The 18277-nt window shown below is 50.5% G+C and overlaps 1 protein-coding gene across 1 annotated transcript in view; it reads right to left on the reverse strand.

Moving 5' to 3' along the window:
- Positions 1–5234, reverse strand: part of ATP10A (ATPase phospholipid transporting 10A (putative)) — a 181477-nt gene extending 176243 nt beyond the window's left edge. Inside the window, 1 exon segment of the mRNA XM_065906625.1 lies at positions 4658–5234. Coding sequence (XP_065762697.1) covers positions 4658–5103 — 446 coding nt within the window. The 5' untranslated portion in view covers positions 5104–5234.
- Positions 5235–18277: the final 13043 nt, after the last annotated feature.

The raw sequence follows: 18277 nt of genomic DNA on the forward strand, positions 1-18277 counted from the left end.
AAGCAAAAGGGAAAACGTTACCCAAGAACGCAGGCGGGGCGGGCACAAGGTGGGGGCCACAGGATAAAGGTGCCCGCTGCTCCAGGTCCTCAGGATCAGGGTCATGAGGGGCGTGTGGACCTGAGCCAGGACTCACTGGCACGTTAGAAATGGAGTGCAAGTGAGGCAGGGGCTTGTGCAGAGTTTGGGTCTGCCCGGGACTCCCCGTCAGGCAGCGCTCCGCTGAGGCTCACTCCGTTCCCAGCAGCACAGACGACGTTTGCTCCTTTTAATGGGAGACCCCCTCGCTCTGAGGCTGAACAGGTGGGTAAGCACTGGAACCCCCGGCTTCCGCTCATCCCCTCTTTTGGGCAAATGCCCTCTCGGGAATGTTTCTTCTCCAGTGTCCCCCGACCTCTCCTCTGACCACAGGCTCTGCCTTCCCTCCACGAGAACCCAGCCTGGTCCCCCGGTCCCTCCCCTGATCACAGGCTCTGCCTTCCCTCCACAAGCACTCCCACGTTCCCCCGGTCCCTCCTCTGACCACATTCCCTCTACATTCCCCCCACACTCCCCCAACTCCTCCTCTCATCACAGGCTCTGCCTTCCCTCCACAAGAACCCCCACATCCCCCGACCCCTCCTCTGATCACAGGTCTGCCTTCCCTCCACAAGGACCCCCACCCTGTCCCCCGACCCCTCCTCTGATCACAGGCTCTGCCTTCCCTCCATGAGGACCCCCACATCCCCCGACCCCTCCTCTGATCACAGGTCTGCCTTCCCTCCACGAGAACCCCCGCCATTCCCCAAACCCTCCTCTGATCACAGGTCTGCCTTCCCTCCACGAGAACCCCCGCCATTCCCCAAACCCTCCTCTGATCACAGGCTCTGCCTTCCCTCCACAAGGACCCCCACCCTGTCCCCCGACCCCTCCTCTGACCACAGGCTCTGCCTTTCCTCCATGAGGACCCCCACATTCCCCCGACCCCTCCTCTGATCACAGGTCTGCCTTCCCTCCATGAGGACCCCCACATTCCCCCGACCCCTCCTGTGATCAGACTCTGCCTTCCCTCCACGAGAACCCCCACATTCCCGCAACCCCTCCTCTGATTATAGGCTCTGCCTTCCCTCCACAAGGACTCCCGCCATTCCCCCAACCCCTCCTCTGATCACAGGATCTGCCTTCCCTCCACGAGAACCCCCGCCATTCCCCAACCCCTCCCCTGATCACAGGTCTGCCTTCCCTCCATGAGGACCCCCACATTCCCCCAACCCCTCCTCTGATCACAGGCTCTGCCTTCCCTCCATGAGGACCCCCACATCCCCCTGGCCCCTCCCCTGATCACAGGTCTGCCTTCCCTCCACTAGGACCCCCACATTCCCCCGACCCCTCCTGTGATCACAGGCTCTGCCTTCCCTCCACAAGAACCCCCACCCTCCTGGCCGGCTCTTGGCTCCCGTCCCTGCCCCTCCGCAGCCCCCCCAGCCTTGCGCCCTGCGGTCACTTGCTGCCCCCTCACCCCAGCCCAGGTGGCACTAGGCCTGTCCCCTCTGGAGGCTCACTCAGGCCTGGAGGCTAAAGGGCAGTCCAAGCCCTACAGCAAACCTGAGCCCTACAGCAAGAGAAACCAGACAGAACAGGGATGGGACTATCACCCCCTTCTTTCCTCCTGTGCCCGGAAGGAGATGGCTTCGCCAGCCAGCCGTCACCCTCACAGTAAGGTCTGTGTGACCAAAAAGGACTTTGGTGTCTGCCCCATCCCGCAGCCGACTGACCTTCCCCGGGGCCGGGGCCACAGGCAGGACCTGAGCCCCAAGCATCAGCCTCTGTGCTCTCGTTCTGCTGCTGCGGCTCAGGAGGGTTTTCCCAAACCCAGCCTGAGATCCAGATGACGCCATGGGCTCAGGCCACGGAATCAGGACCTCTGTGCCAGTCTGTGTGCACAAGCCCAGCCGTGCTGGGGTCACCAGTGCTCCCACCTCCAGGGGCTCAGCAGCTCAGGGTCAGGGAGTGGGAGGGGAGGAACGGGAACCTGCACTGCCAGCAAGCCTAACGCGGGGTTCCCACAGAGAAGGCACCCAAGGGCTCCGTAATGGGGACATGTGTGTGCGCTCAGTCATTTCCAACTCTCTGCGAGCCTTTGGACTGCAGCCTGCCAGGTTCCTCTGTCCATGGGATTGTCCAGGCAAGAGTACTGGAGTGGGTTCCCACTCCCTTCTCCAGAGCATTTTCCCAACCCAGGGATTGAACCCACATCTCCTGCGTAGCAGGTGGATTCTTTACCGCTGAGCCATCAAGGAAGACCCTGATATGGGGACATACCACATAAATAATGGTACAAATAATTAATTCACTGCACACTGCAGTCAGGACACACGGGGCATCCCAGAGAAGCCACCATCCAGAGACAGGCTTCCCCAACTCAAGCCTGCTCTCGCTGCACTGACACCGTTTACAGAAGGCCCGCTCCACGTCCACCAGAGCAATGACATGGCAGAGGACAGATCCCACCTGCACACCGCGTCGGGTCACTGTCTCTGTGGCTACCAGAGACCCTGAACACACTCCGGCCTGATGACGGGGAGGACGGGGAGGTGCAGACATCCACTGACTCACAGCCCAGGACTGAAAACACCCATCCCAGACTTTCTGGGCCCGAAGGAGTTTCTCCTGCAGACGGCCTCCTCTGTGCGCACATCTGACACCATCTCACACCCACAGAACCTCCCCAGGAAGAAGGCCCATTCTCTCCCCAGAAAAGCATTCACGGAATTTAACTTGGGAGCTGGGAGGCGCTGGGGCCTGAAAGCACCGTTGTCCCCGAGGCCTCCCCACCACCCAGGCCGGGGAGAGAAGGTGGACAGGCAGGTCCACGGGGAAGTGGAAGGGTTCCAAATTCCAGGAAGTGTTTCGAGGTCACGGAGGCCAGATTGCTGTGGGGTTTCACTAGGGGGGGATGCGGGGGGTCCTGGGCATGTTAGGGGTGACGGTAGTTATAAGGGTCAATTGACTTTGTCAGCTGAAAATAAACAGTTTCCTGAGGCCTAAGTATTTCTAAAAAGGAGGCTACAGGAGTAGCAGCTGAGGAAGAACAGAAGTGGCATGTGTGTAAAGACAGAACCTGGGGCCCACCGGTCCCGCGGAGTACACTGCAGTATACAGAGCACACAGCAGGCTGGCACCCACCGAGGCCTCCGGGCAAGGGTGCCCCTCCCTCCTCAGCTGCACGGGGAACAGGAGCCAGGAAACCCCTGGCTGACTCGCCAGCGGGCACCCCTGACAGCAAGCAGGCGGGCCGTGACAGAAGCATCACCTCTGTGCTCATTAAATACTCAGACCCCCAGACCCAGACCCGGATGAGTCAGTCAGATGTGTTTGGATGGAGCCTGAGAAATCTTGGTTGGTTAAGTTTTTTTAATTCACATTGTTAAATTGTTATTTTTAATAAGCTTTTCAGGCGATTCTTATATAACTTTAAGAAACATAAGCACTAGAATACTGTAAAAGCTATGAAGTTGAGAAGACCTGGGTCAAATTTTAGTAGTACTACACAGAAATCTGTGGACTCGGGCAAGTTACTTAACTTCTCTGAATTGCTGTTCACTCACATGTAAAACAAGGGTAATTTGTAAAACAACAATCAATGTTGCCGGGAGGGTCAGAGTTACTCAAAGGCATCCTTGGAAACTAACCTAAGAGGCAGGAATAACCAGGAGAGTAGAAGGGGCTTCCTGGGGGCTGACCAAGCCTAACGGCCTTCGCCTCCGGAGACCCGACCTGCCCGGACGCCAAGGCTGGAGCACAGGCAGCAGCAGGGAAACGGGCTCAGCTCTGGACGGGAGCGAGGTCATCTGCCTTCCGGACGGGTGTGGCCGTGAGGCGGACTCTAACACCCGACGCCGCTCCGAGATGCGGCTGCGGCCAAGCGGCTCTCGGGGTCTGGGAGTGTAGGGAGCGAAGAGCCAGCAGCGTCCCGGACAGGTCTCTGCTGGGGGTCCAAAGCTTGAGGGAGGTGCAGGGAGAGAGAAGGAGCAAGAAGCCAGAGAAGTACACTCCCTGGGACTAACTGCGCACAAGGCTCGAAAAACTCCGCAAGGTCTCCGTCTTTCCATCTGGAAACGGGTTAATGTTTTAAAACTATGCAGTCAGCCCCGCGGGATGGCAGCCGGCTGGGTGGCCGGCTCTCGGCTCACAAAGGGAATGGACGCCGCTGCCCTTTTATCTGATGTGTGCCTGGCATGTCAGAACTTGGTGGTTTCACTCTGCTGTCCCGAGAGAAGATGTTTTCTGAAACCGAGCTTTACATTCCTGTGTAGGTTGTTTAAGTCGCTCACCTCCCTGGCCCTCAGAGCCTGGACAAGATTGGAGGCTGGGACTTGAAGCTGGGGCGCCAGGGAATTTCCCTCCTTTTTACTAAAAGCAGGAGCCGCGGGGGACAAGGGCGCCCGGCGGCTGCGGGAGGCCAGCCCGGGGATCGCTAGGCTCCGACGCGACGTCTGAGGGACACTCAGGGACCACGGACCCCCAGGCCCGTACCTCTGCGAGGGCTTCCAGGTCTCCGCGCCCAGGTCCGCAGGGTCCCCGCGTGGGCCGCGGCCCCCCGAGGCTCGACCCTCCGCCCGCCCGGAATGAAGCGGCCGCCCCTGGTCTCCCGCCCCGCGCCGCGCGCTCGGCCCACCTGCTGAAGACGAGGCATCCCAGGTGGTTGATCTCGTGGTCGGAGCGGTGGCGGCTGTAGTCCTCCCACAGGTCCTTGAAGGCTGTGACCGCCAGGATGAAGAGCACGGGCGCCAGCGCCAGGCCGGGCTGGAAGGCGTTCACCGTGGGCACGAAGTTAAGCAGCGCGATGAACACGAAGTACACGTTGGCCAGACGGTGGAACTGCTCGAACAGGTTCTTGGGCAGGAAGGACAGCAGAGTGTACTTGGTGGTCTTGAGCCGGTTGTCCGCCAGGTGCTGGGCGCCCCCGCGCAGCCGGCGCCGCGGCGCGCCCTTGCCCGCCGGCTCCTCGGCGCCCGGAGGCGGCTGTAGGTTGGAGCACACGGTGCGCGTCCAGCCCTCCCGGCGCCGCCGCCGTCCCGGGGGCCCGGGCTCCTCGGCGGCCGCCGCCGGCTCCCGCTCCATGGCCGCGTGTCGCCGCGTCCGGCTGCTCCGTCGCTCGCGCCCGCCTCCTAGGTGATCATCGCCGGCGGCCGGGGCGCGGCGGCGCGGGCTCCCCGCCTGCGGGACGCACGGGAGCGCGGTCAGCGGGCGCCCCGCCCCGCCCCGCCCCGCCCGCCGCCCGGGCCCCGCGCCCTCGCGCCCTCGCGCCCGCCTCGGCCTTTCCGCCCGGACACCCCCGGCCCCGCCCCGCGCCCCGCCTGGGACCCCGCGGAGAGCGGGAAACCAAAAGCCCAAGCCGAGGTGGAAACTTCGGAGCGGCTTAGTTTCGTTTCCGGAAACATCAGCGCGGGCCCCGGCCCGGCAAGCGCGCCCGCCCCCGGGGAGACGGGAGACCGCGGCGTGTGGAAGGCACCGCGGCCCGCCAGGAGTGGGTCTGGGGGACCCGGCTGGGACCGCCTCCTGGAGCCAGCTAGAATCACAAGGCACATGGGCCAGAGCATACCGATGCTCGGAGTTTTAAATCTCATTTACCGAGGACATCTGTTTCCGCGACCCCGAGGGGATTCTTCTTTGCCTGGACAACTCCTCGCTACCCTGCCCTTTTACACTAACCTCTTGGGTTAACTAGACTGAACCTTCATGACCATCGCTGCCTTTCCTTACTTCCCTAAATAGGATTCTTTTTTTCCCCCGTTAATTGAAGGGAGGAATATTTCGCTGAGCAAAGGCAGGCTGGTTTGCTCTATTTCAGTCTCTTTTCCTTTCTGGTAAACCGTGAGGGCGAAAATACACCTTCTGTGCTCTGGCCCTGAAGTGGCCTCTCCGACCCGGAGGACGACGGGGCGTTGGTTGCTGGGGGTGATGGGCGGGGGTGGCAGGAGGCTGTGGCAGAAGTGCCTGGAGTGGCAGCTGGCGCAGAGGGCGCCCTGCAGGACCCCGGGCGTCAGCGAGGGCCGCGCGGGCGGGGCGCGCCAGCAGAAGGTCCGGTGCGTCCCAAGCGGGCAAGCCCGCAGGTCAGCATCGGCCCTGACTCTCTTGTCTTCCCCTTTAAAAGTACAAGTGTGAGAAGCAGGGATTTCTTGCCCAGCAGACCATTGCTGGAAATTCAAGTGAGACTGTTAGGGGAAGCACAGTGATTGAAACCGCCCACCCTGGCCAGGCACCCTAATAGTCACCATGTGCATGAGTTGTTTTACCACAGGAGGTCCTGGTAAGGAGCAGAGAACGAATAAGCCTCCACCAACCAGAAGAGTTCAGGGAAAGGTCAAAAGGAGACACCACCTGTCCGACCACCTCCCAGAATCCTTCTCGCTGGCATCCATCTTGGCTGAACAAGACGTGGACCACAAGGAAGGACTGAGTCAGAATGATTCGCTGAAGACCCCCGGGAAACTAACTAATCCCATCACCATAAAACCCCAGACTGAGAGTCATGTGACAGAGCTGTTCTCCTGGGTCCCCTCACCCTCCTGCTCTCCCCCCGGGCGCCCTTTGCCAATAAAGTCTCTTGCTTTGTCATCAGATGGGTCTACTCGGACAACTCATTTTTGGGTGTTAGACAAGAGCCCAGTTTCAGGCCCTGGAAGGGGTCCCCTTTCCTACAACAAGACGAGCACGTTTGGGTGCTGCCTGTCTGGACTCAGGGAACTGTTCGCCTCCTCCTCCTCCTCCTGCAAGCCAGCGCCTCATGTCTCTCCCTGCGCTGGAGCGCTCTGTCATCTCCCAGGGGACCAACTCAGCAGCCTGGCCTGGCCTGGGTCCCTCCCTTGCGTGCCTGCTGACAAGTCACTTTCTTGGCTTTGCGTAAATCACTTACCTCTTCCCCATGCCCCTCTCTCTGGATGGTCCTCACCTCTGTACCCTGGCCTACACCCCATCCAGCCAGGCCAGGGGCTCACACCTCTACTTAGGGAACCTTGGCACGGAGCACAGTCTTTACTAGAATCCAGCTTGAGGGAGGTACTAAGAAAGTCTGTGTCACAGATCAAGGCTCTTCCCTCCCTCCATTCCTGGGAGTACTGGGTAGATGTGTAGAGGCCCAGATTAAAGTTTGACTGAAATGCCTGCATTTTCCAGGAAAGAAATCAGATCTCACAGTGGGCCAGTGTCATCTCAAATTGTCAGCCCACCAAGAACCACAGTTTCCCTGGTCTCCAGCGATTAACTCACAGATCCACATGTTCCTCCATCCCCCAGCTTGCCGAGGTCCCAGAGCCTGCTGGCCCTCTCCACTTCCCAGCCCTCCCGGGGCCTTAGAGTGGGTCTCTCTGCTTTCTAGTCTCCAGGCTACAGTCAGTCCCCAGGGGGCCAAAACAGTTACTTGTCCTCCTTGACTACTTTGCTTTATTTCCTTACCTGGGAGCTTACAGAGTCAAAGGCTGGCTCCTCAGGCAGAGGTTCCTCGAGGCCCTTAGGGGAACTGGCACCAACTTGCTGGTTTGACTCTTCCCCGCCCTCGTCCCCAACCAGGCCCAAGGGAGAGGTCTCCTTACCCTCCTCAGAACAGGCCTTCTTCATCCCCATCTACATTCCACTCTAAGGTTCCAAGCTTCTGTGAGTCACACTGCTCCCGAGGCCTGGAACCTCTCCCCACCTCTCTTCATCAATCCCATTTCAGTATTTCCACTAAGGCCTAGGTCATGTGGTCTTCTGGAAGGTTTCCACACTGTGTGACCCAATGAACCTCATGGAATTACTTCTGTTCTGACATATGTGCAGTGGTATATAAGCTTCTCTTAGGTGGCTCTGTAGGAGTTTTGGGCTCAGATGTCTTCTGTCAGCTAAAGTCTCAGACTCTCAGCTTCCTAGGCCAGGATGAGGCTTGGATGGACTCCTGGAATGGCCATCTGGATCCCTGAGCTTTAAGGAGGCCCTGCTGTTGGCCCCTGGAAAGTGGCTTTCATTGTCCCCACTCAGCAAATACTTCATCACCTTGTGTGTGCCTGGCATTGTTCTAGACACTGAAGCCACAGGGGAGAATTGACTCATGAATCTAACATTCTAGTAGAAGAGGAAGTGTGATACTGTGATGGTACCATGGATGGCATCACCGATGGAACGGACATGAACTTAGGCAAACTTTGGGAGATGGTGAGGAACGGGGAGGCCTGGCGTGCTACAACAACAAGACAACACCATTTGTTCTTTGTCTCCATTTCTGGCACAGAGTTTCTAAATCCCTTGGAATTTCCTTAGTGATAAGAGCTATAAATGTGTCTTGATATCCATAACAAGCCCCTTTCAACCCGACCTGGGTTGATGTTAAGTGACTTTTGGAAAGACCCTGAGGATGGAGGCTGGTTGCCAGGGAACCATCCATGTGGTTAGAAGTCGGAACTTTCAGCCCTACCCCCTGACTCCTGGGGAGGGGAGGGAGCCTGGGGGTTGAATCAGTCACCAATAACCTCAGGTTTTAATCATGACTCTGTAATGAAACCGCCATAAAAGCCCAAAGGACTGGGATTGGGGAGCTTCAAAGACAGTGATCATGTGATTCTGGGAGCATCGAGGGCTCTAAAAGGGCGTGGATCAGTGCTTCCTCCACACCTTGCCCCATGCCTCTTCCACCTGGCTATTCCTGAGTTATATCTGATTATAATAAGTTGGTAATTAGTAAGTAAAATGTTTTCCTGAGTTCTGTGAGCCACTCTAGCAAATCAACTGAACTGCCCGTCTACGGCTAGAATCTGCAGCTGAGCGCTTGTCAGAAGCACAGCTGACAAACAGGAACTTGGATTGGAGCCTGAAGTGCGGGCAGTCTTATGAAACTCAGCCCTTGCCCTGTGGGATCACACACTCCCTCCAGGCAGATGGTGTCAGAATTGAGTGAACTATCGGACACCTGGCTGGTATCACAAAACCCCACCCCGCACACGTGTATTGGAATTCGTATCCAATGACAGAGGCAGCCCCTAAAGAAGACTCCAGCACACAGCTAAGCCCTGCTCTCAGGAACACTGGGTGCTCCCGGGGAGTTCCCACAAGGCGGCACGGGATGTGGTGAGCACAGCGAGCCCGCAGGACGTGTGCTTGGCTCCCCGCAGCTAGGGCTGGCAGGCGGCCTTCCCCAGGCAGCCCCGAGGAGAGGCAAGGAAGGAAGCCGCGCGGCTGTCTGGGGGAGGAGACACCAATTGCAGCAAGAGTGGGTTCCAGGCCCGCAGGTGGGCCTGGCGAAGGGGCCCGGGGCTGGGCTGCTGCGGGCCCTGAGGCCCTGGTGAGAAGTGGAACGGGCAGGAGCCCCATGGGACTGGGTTCAGCTTTGCAAAGATCATTGGCATTTGTGTGAGGAGGATGCAGAGAGGTGGAAGCAGCAGAGAGGCTGTCAGAGGCCATGGCAGTGACCTTGGAGGTGGCCCTGGTGGGAGTGGCCAAGGTGGAGGCTGCGACGTGGCTGCTCAGGCAAGTGGGCTCTGCTGGTGGCCTGGGTGGGGTCTGAAAGGGAGAAGGGAGTCGGGGCGTGCAGCTGGAAGCCTGAGCTTCTGAGGCAGGAGGAGAGCCGTAGCGGGCGGTGCTGTAGGTGGCCACCCTTCCCGGGAACCGGGGTTCAGTAGGCAGGTGACCGGGTGCACGGGGCCCAGCTCAGCAGAAGGCTCAGCCAGGACGTCAGGTCTCAGAGGAGCTGCGGGTGGACAGCGAGGCCGGGCCTGGACTTTTGGAGGGGGTGGATTTCTCCGCATTTGCTTCAAGGGCAGCAGGAAGTCACAGAGTCCCCCAAGCAGAGACATGAAATAAGAGTCTGGTTTTCCCTTTTGAAAGGTGGAAGATGGGTTAGGAGCCCCCAGAGAGCAGGCAGGACAGTGGATTCACTAGGAAGTGGCTTAGGCCCAGGCAGTGGGGGGACAGCAGAAAAAGAGCAAGTGTGTCTTCTGGGTGGAACTGATTGATTGGCCGAGAGGTTGGATGTTTGGATGAGGAAAGTGAGGTGAACCAAGAGTAACCCTTAAGAGTTTAGTTATTAATCACCTGGGGATGAGAGGGAGGAGAATATGCCACTTTGACACATTGGCTATTTTGAATTAAAGTTACTTGAGAAATAGTCATTACAAGAAGGACATGCTGACACCTGAAATCAGGAAATATCGCATGTGAAGACAACCTCCTTGGAACATGAATGACTGAGCAACAGCAACAAGTAGCCAGGTTGAGCATCTTTGCATGTGTCTCTAGACCATCTGTACATCTTCTCTGCAGAAAGATACATATGGATCTTCTGCCTACATTTTTATTGGATTGTTTGTTGTTTTTATATTGAGCTCTATGAACTGCTTGTATATTTTGGAAATTAATCTCTTGTGGGTTACATGTTTTCTTAAGAAAACATTTTGAATACATTAATCAGCCCCAGAAGATCTTGAAATTGTCCTCAGAAATCCATCCTTTGAAAGCACTCAAAGAAGAATATTTAACAGACAAACTCTGCTGAAACTTCAAAACAGATTAACTTTTATTCATAATATAGTATAGAAAAAAATGCTAACATCTTTTAAATTTGTTCAACAAGGCTAGAGTGTGAAGCCAAGTAGTACTTAGGAGGCATTACTACAAACAAACCATTACTGAAAACAAAGCTAGGGGATGTGATGGAACTACAGCTGAGCTATTACAAATCCTAGCAAACTTGGAAAACTTTGCAGTAGCCACAAGACTGGAAGAGGTCAGTTTTCATTCCAATCCTGAAGAAAGGCAATGCTAAAGAATGCTCAAACTATCTCACGGTTGTGCCCATTTCACATGCTAGCAAGGTAACACTCAAAATCCTTCAAGCTAGACTTTAGCAGTATATGAACCAAAAACGTCCAGATGTACAAGCTAGATTTTAAAAAGGCAGAGGAACCAGAGGTCAAGTTGCCCATATCTTTTGGATCATAAAAAGAGCAAGGGCATTCTGGAAATACATCTGCTTCATTGACTATGCTAAAATTTTGACTGTGTGAATCACAACAAACTGTGTAAAATTCTTAAAGAGATGGGAATACCAGACCATCCCTGTCTCCTGCGATACCTGTATCAGGTCAAGAAGAAACAGAACTGAGCATGGAACAACTGACTGGTTCAAAATTGGAAAAAGAGTACAACAGGGCTATACGTTGTCAGCCTGCTTATTTAACTTATATGCAGAGTGCATTGGGTGATATGCCAGACTGGATGAATCCCAAGCTGGAATCAAGGTTGCCAGGAAAAATAACAATCCCAGATATGCAGATGATACCACTCCAATGGCTGAAAGCAAAGAGGAATCAAAGAGCATCTTGATAAACATGAAAGAGGAGAGTGAAAATGGATTAAAACTCAACTTTCAAAAAACTAAGATCATGGCATCTGGTACCATCACTTCATGGCAAAAAGATGAGGAAAAAGAGGAAACAGTGATAAATTTTATTTTCTTGTGCTCCAAAATCACTGCAGGTGGTGACTACAGCCATGAAATTAAAAGACTCTTTCTCCTTGGAAGAAAAGCTGTTACAAAACCTAGGTAGTGCAGAACAAATCAGAGATATCACTTTGCCAACAAAGGTCCATATAGTCAAAGCTGTGTGAGAGTTGGACCATAAAGAAGGCTGAGTGGGGAAGAATTGATGCTTTCAAATTGTAGTGTTGGAGAAGACTCTTGAGAGTCCCTTGGACTGCAAAGAGATCAAACCAGAAAATTCTAAAGGAATATTCACTGGAAGGACTGATGCTGAAGCTAAAACTCCAATACTTTGGCCACCTGATGTGAAGAGCTGACTCATTGGAAAAGACCCTCATGCTGGTAGAGATTGAGGGCAGGAGGAAAAGGGGACAACAGAGGAAGAGATGGTTGGATGGCATCACCAACTCAATGGACAAGAGTGTGACTAACCTCTAAGAGATAGTGAAGGACAGGAAAGCCTGGCCTGCTGCACTCCATGGGGTCAGAAAGAGTCATGACTTAGAGACCAAACAGCGAAATAAGGCTAGCAAAAGAGGTTAAAATCAGAAAGTAGAATTGCAAAGGAACTATCTGTAGTTTATTTACAGTTTACTGCCCTATAGTACTGGGCTTTGCAGGTGGCACTAATGGTAAAGAACCTACCTGCCATTGCAGGAGATGTGGGGTTTAATCCCCGAGTGGGGAAGATCCCCTGAGTAGGAGCATAGCAACCCAGTCCAGCATTCTTGCCTGGAGAAATCCATGGACAGAGGAGTCTGGTGGGCTATGGTTCACAGCATTGCAAAGAGTTGGACACGACTGTATATATGTATGAATACACCTTATAGTACTGGCTATAGGTATAAACATTGGAAAAGAAAAAGGCATAGTTTATCATCTTTGCAACATTACAGTTTATACCCAAAAGAACAGTTAGTAATATGGCCAACTGCTAGATAAAAACATACAATCAGTAGGTTTGTCGTGTACAAGTAAAAGCCAATTAGAAAATGTTATGAATCACCAATGGACATCATCTTTAGGATAAATATAAGATACCTAATGAAAAATATGAAGACCTGCAAGAACTTTTACAACTAACACCCAAAAGAGACATCCTCTTCATCATAAGGGATGGGAATGCAAAATTAGGAAGTCAAGAGCTACCTGGAGTAACAGGCAAATTTGGCCTTGGAGTACAAAATGAAGCAGGTCATAGGCTAACAGAGTTTGCCAAAAGAATACACTGGTCATAGCAAACATCCTCTTCCAGCAACAAAAGAGAAGACTCTACACATGGACATCACCAGATGGTCAACACCAAAATCAGATTGATTATATTCTTTGCAGCCAAAGATGGAGAAGCTCTATACAGTCAGCAAAACAAGGCTGGGAGCTGACTGGGGCTCAGATCATGAACTCCTTATTGCTAAATTCAGACTTAAATTGAAGAAAGTAGGGAAAACCAGTAGACCGTTCAGGTATGACCTAAATCAAATACCTTATGATTATACAGTGAGAGTGACAAATAGATTCAAGGGATTAGATCTGATAGACAGAGTGCCTGATGAACTATGGATGGAGGTTCATAACATTATACAGGAAGCTGTAATCAAAACCATCCCCAAGAAAAAGAAATGCAAAAAGGCAAAATGATTGTCTGAGGAGGCTTCACAAATATCTGAGAAAAGAAAAGAAACTAAAGGCAAAGGAGAAAAGGAAAGATGGCTTTTGAATGTAGAGTTCCAAAGAATAGAATGGAGAGATAAGAAAGCCTTCCTCAGTGATCAATGCAAATAAATAGAAGAAAACAATAGAAATGGGAAAGACTAGAGATTGCTTCAAGAAAATTAGAGATACCAAGCCAAGATTTCACGCAAAGATGAGCAAAATAAAGGACAGAAATGGTATGGACCTAACAAGCAGAAGATATTAAGAAGAGCTGGCAAGAATACACAGAAGAACTATACAAAAAAGATCTTCATGACACAGATAACCGCAATAATGTGATCACTCACCTAGAGCCAGACATCCTGGAATGCGAAGTCAAGTGGCCCTTAGGAAGCATCACTACGAACAAAGCTAGTGGATGTGATGGAATTCCCGTTGAGCTATTTCAAATCCTGAAAGATGATGCTGTGAAAGTGCTGCACTCAATATGCCAGAAAATTTGGGAAACTCAGCAGTGGCCACAAAACTGGAAAAGGTCACTTTTCATTACAATCCAGAAGAAAGGCAATGACAAAGAATGTTCAAACTGCCGCACAGTTGCACCCATCTCACAGGCTAGTAAAGTAATGCTCAAAATTCTCCAAGCCAGGCTTCAACAGTATGTGAACTGAGAACTTCCAGATGTTCAAGCTGGATTTAGAAAAGGCAGAGGAACCAGAGATCAAATTGCTAAAATCTGCTGGGTCATTGAAAATGCAAGAGAATTCCAGAAAAACATCTATTTCTGCTTTATTGATTATGCCAAAGCCTTGGACTGTGTGGATCACAACAAATTGTGGAAAATTCTGAAAGAGATGGGAATACCAGACCACCTTACCTGCCTCCTGAAAAATCTGTATGCAGGTCAAGAAGCAACAGTTAGAATTGGACATGGAACAAGTTCCAAATTGGGAAAGGAGTACATCAAGGTTGTATATTGTCACCCTGCTTATTTAACTTATATGCAGAGTACTTCATCAGAGAAGGCAATGGCTACCCACTTCAGTACTCTTGCCTGGAAGATTCCATGGATGGAGGAGCCTGGTGGGCTGCAGTCCACGGGGTCGCGAAGAGTCAGACACGACTGAAGTGACTTAGCAGCAGCAGCAGCAGCAGATTACTTCATGAGAAATGCTGGGCTGGATGAAGCACAAGCTGGAATCAAGATTGCCGGGAGAAATATCAATAACCTCAGATATGCAGATGACACCACCCTTATGGCAGAAAGTGAAGAGGAACTATAAAGCTTCTTGATGAAAGTGAAAGAGGAGAGTGAAAAAGTTGACTTAAAGCTCAACATTCAGAAAACTAAGATCATGGCATCTGGTCTCATCATTTCATGGGAAATAGATGGGGAAACAGTGGAAACAGTGTCAGACTTTATTTCTGGGGGCTCGAAAATCACTGCAGATGGTGATTGCAGCCATGAAATTAAAAGATGCTTACTCCTTGGAAGAAACTTATGACCAACCTAGACAGCATATTTAAAAGCAGAGACATTACTTTGCCAACAAAAGTCCATCTAGTCAAGGCTATGGTTTTTCCAGTGATCATGTATGGATGTGAGAGTTGGACTGTGAAGAAAACTGAGCACCAAAAAATTGATGCTTTTGAACTGTAGTATTGGAGAAGACTCCTGAGAGTCCCTTGGACTGCAAGGAGATCCAACCTGTCAATCCTAAAGGAAATCAGTCCTGAATATTCATTGGAAGGACTGATGCTGAAGCTCAGACTCTAACACTTTGGCCACCTGGTGGAAGAACTGACTCATTGGAAAAGACCTTGATGCTGGGAAAGATTGAAGGCAGGAGGAGAAGGGGATGACAGAGGATGAGGTGGTTGAATGGCATCACCGACGTGATGGACTTGAGTTTGATCAAACTCTGGGAGTTGGTGATGGACAGGGAGTCCTGGCGTGCTGCAGTCCATGGGGTTGCAAAGAGTTGGACATGACTGAGTGACTGAACTGAACTGAACTGAACTGAATGAAAGATATTAAAAGTCAGCTTGAAATGTAAGCAAATATGTGTAAGAAACCCCAACAAAAGCAGCAGTAATGGATAACCTTTGGGGAGCAGATAACACCTGCTCAGCATGTTCTGCTCACTTTATAGACTTTATCTCCATCCTCCTGCCCTGAGGCAGAAGGATTTTCATCCCCATATTAATGATGAAGAACATGTGAACATGTGGCTAGTCAATGTGACCTTTTACTGAGGTGATAAAGAAAGATCTGAATAAATATAGAAGTATGACATATACCTTGGTGCACCTCTCAAATTAACCTGCTGATTTTGTGCATATTCCAAACTAATACCAAGTGGATTTGCTTTTTTTCCCCCCAACTTGACAAATTGGAGATAAGTAACTGAAGTAATCTGAAGAACTGACTCATTGGGAAAGACCCTGATGCTGGAAAGATTGAAGGCAGGAGGAGAAGGGGATGACAGAGGGTGAGATGGTTGGATGGCATCATTGACTTGATGGACATGAGTTTGAGCAAGCTCTGGGAGTTGGTGATGGACAGGGAAGCCTGTTATGCTGCAGTCCATAGGGTTGCAAAGAGTTGGACACAGTGAGTGACTGAACTGAACTGAAGAATAAATGATTATAAATATAAAAAATTTTAGAGATAAGAAATTAATAACCTATTACATTGACAAAAGTTAAAAAGTCAAACAATTAGGGCTTTTGAGGATGTGAATGAAACTTTTTTTAATCAGTATTTTTAAAATTGAAGTATACCATTTTATGCTAATGGTAAAGAATCCGCCTGCCAACGCAGGAAATGTAAGAGGCATGGGTTCTATCCCTGAGTCAGAAAGACCCCCTGGAGGAAGACATAGCAACCCGCTCCAATATTCTTGCCTGGAGAATCCCATGGACAGAGGAGCCTGATAGGGTCATAAGGTTGCAAAGAGTTGGGCACTAATGAAGTGACTTAGCATGCATGCATGCATACTTAATTTGCAATATTGTGTTAGTTTCAAGTATACAGCAAAGAGATTCAGTTATATGTTTATATTCTTTTTCTGATTCATTTCCATTTAAAAGTTATTACAAGATATTTAACATAGTTCCCTGTGCCATTTCTAGGTCCATCCTTATTTTTGCAAATGGCATTATAATCAGTCTTTTTTATGGCTAATATTCCATTATATATATGTACCATATCTCCTTTATGCATTCATCTGTCAATGGACATTTAGGGTTAGCAATATTTGGTTGCTTTCTACTGTAAATAGGACTGCAATGAAAATCAGGGTGCAAGTGTCTTTTTGAATTAGAATTTTCTGCAGATATAGACACAGGAGTGAGATTGCTCGATTGTATGCTATTCTTAGTCAGTCAATCATGTCTGACTCTTTGCGATCCCATGGACTGTAGCCCACCAGGCTCTTCTGTCCATGGGGATTATCGAGGCAAGAATACTGGAGAGGGTTGCCATGCCCTCCTCCAAGGGATCTTCTCAACCCAGGAATTGATCCCAGGTTTCCCACATTGCAAATGATTCTTTATTATCTGAGCCACCAGGGAACCCCAAGAATACTGGAGTGGGTAATCTATCCCTTCCCCAGGGGATCTTCCTGACCCAGGAATCACACTGAGTTCTCCTGCATTGCAGGTGGATTCTTTACCAGCTGAGCTACCAGGGAAGCCCATGGTAACTCTATTTTTAGTTTTTTAAGAATATCCATACTGTTCTCCATAATGCATGCACCAATTTACATTCCCACCAACAGTGTAGTAGGGTTCCCTTTTCTCCATATTCTCTCTAGAAGGAACTGTTAAACATCACCTGTGGACTTATATATTGGAACATCCACTTTGATTAGTGATTTGGTATTTCATCTGGAATTTTCACATTCAAAATTCTTATACCTCAGCACCCTGATCTCTAAGAATCTGTCTAAAAATAAAACATTGCTAGTGAACATTTCATTAGTAAATGGTGTCTTTGTTCACAATCAGAGCAACATGTTCCACCACTGACTGTGGACAGTAATATAGCCACAAAGTGAAAAACAGCAGGGCTAAGAAAATAAATAAGCTGCAGATACATGAAAAAAGGTGGAGGAGTCTTTGAAGCCTACTGTTAAGGGAAATAGTAGGTTCTAGAAGACTGAATACAGAACATCACTGCTTTTACAGAGCAAAAATATGAGTGATACTGAGCAAAATTATTGCTTGGCACATTTTATATGTAATAAAGCAATTTCTTAGAAAACTAAACAAGTGCTTACCCTGCAGTTCAGCAATTTCCCTCCTAGGCACTTATCCCCAGTAAATTAATACTTGCATTCACATAAAACCTGCACACAAATGTTCACAGCAGCAACTTTGTTCATAATAGCTGGAAAGTGGAAGCAAACCAAGTTCCTATAACAGGTGATGGATAAACGAATGACAGTACATCTGCACCATGGATTTAATTGCTCAGCAATGAAAGAAATGAGCTACTTATGCACATAACTGTTTGGATGGATCTCAAGAGAATCATGTTTAGTGAAAAAAGGGCAAATCTCTAAAAGGTACACACTGATGTTTGGGCCTTTTGAGTAGGATCTCCCCCATTCTTCTTGCTCAGCTCTGCAATAAACCTTTCTCTGCTCAAAAAAAAAAAAAAAAAAGTTATATACTGTGTGATTCCATTCCATTTTTGAGATGATGAAATTCTGGAGATGGAGAACCAATGTAGTTGCCAGTAGTTTGGGAGGCAGGAAGAAGGACAGTGGCTTTGGCTAGAAAAGGGTATCCATAGGGGTCCTTGTGATGCACCTATCCTGCATCTTGACTGTAGCAGTGGAAACATGAATCTACATGTGCAACTTTCCACTGGAAAAACCCTGATGCTGGAAAGGCTGAAGGCAGGAGGAGAAGCGGACAATAGAGGATGAGATGGTTGGATGGCATCACCAACTCAATGGACATGGGTTTGGGTAGACTGAGGGTTGGTGACGGAAGGGAAGTCCTGGCATGCTGCAGTCCATGGGGTCGTAAAGAGTCAGACAGGACTGAGTGACTGAACTGAACTGAACTGAACAGAATGCATGCAATGAAATAGTATAGAATTAAATACACATACATACATGC

Source organism: Muntiacus reevesi, chromosome 15 (genome assembly GCF_963930625.1).
Source record: "Muntiacus reevesi chromosome 15, mMunRee1.1, whole genome shotgun sequence".
In the NCBI taxonomy this organism is placed as follows: Eukaryota; Metazoa; Chordata; class Mammalia; order Artiodactyla; family Cervidae; genus Muntiacus; species Muntiacus reevesi.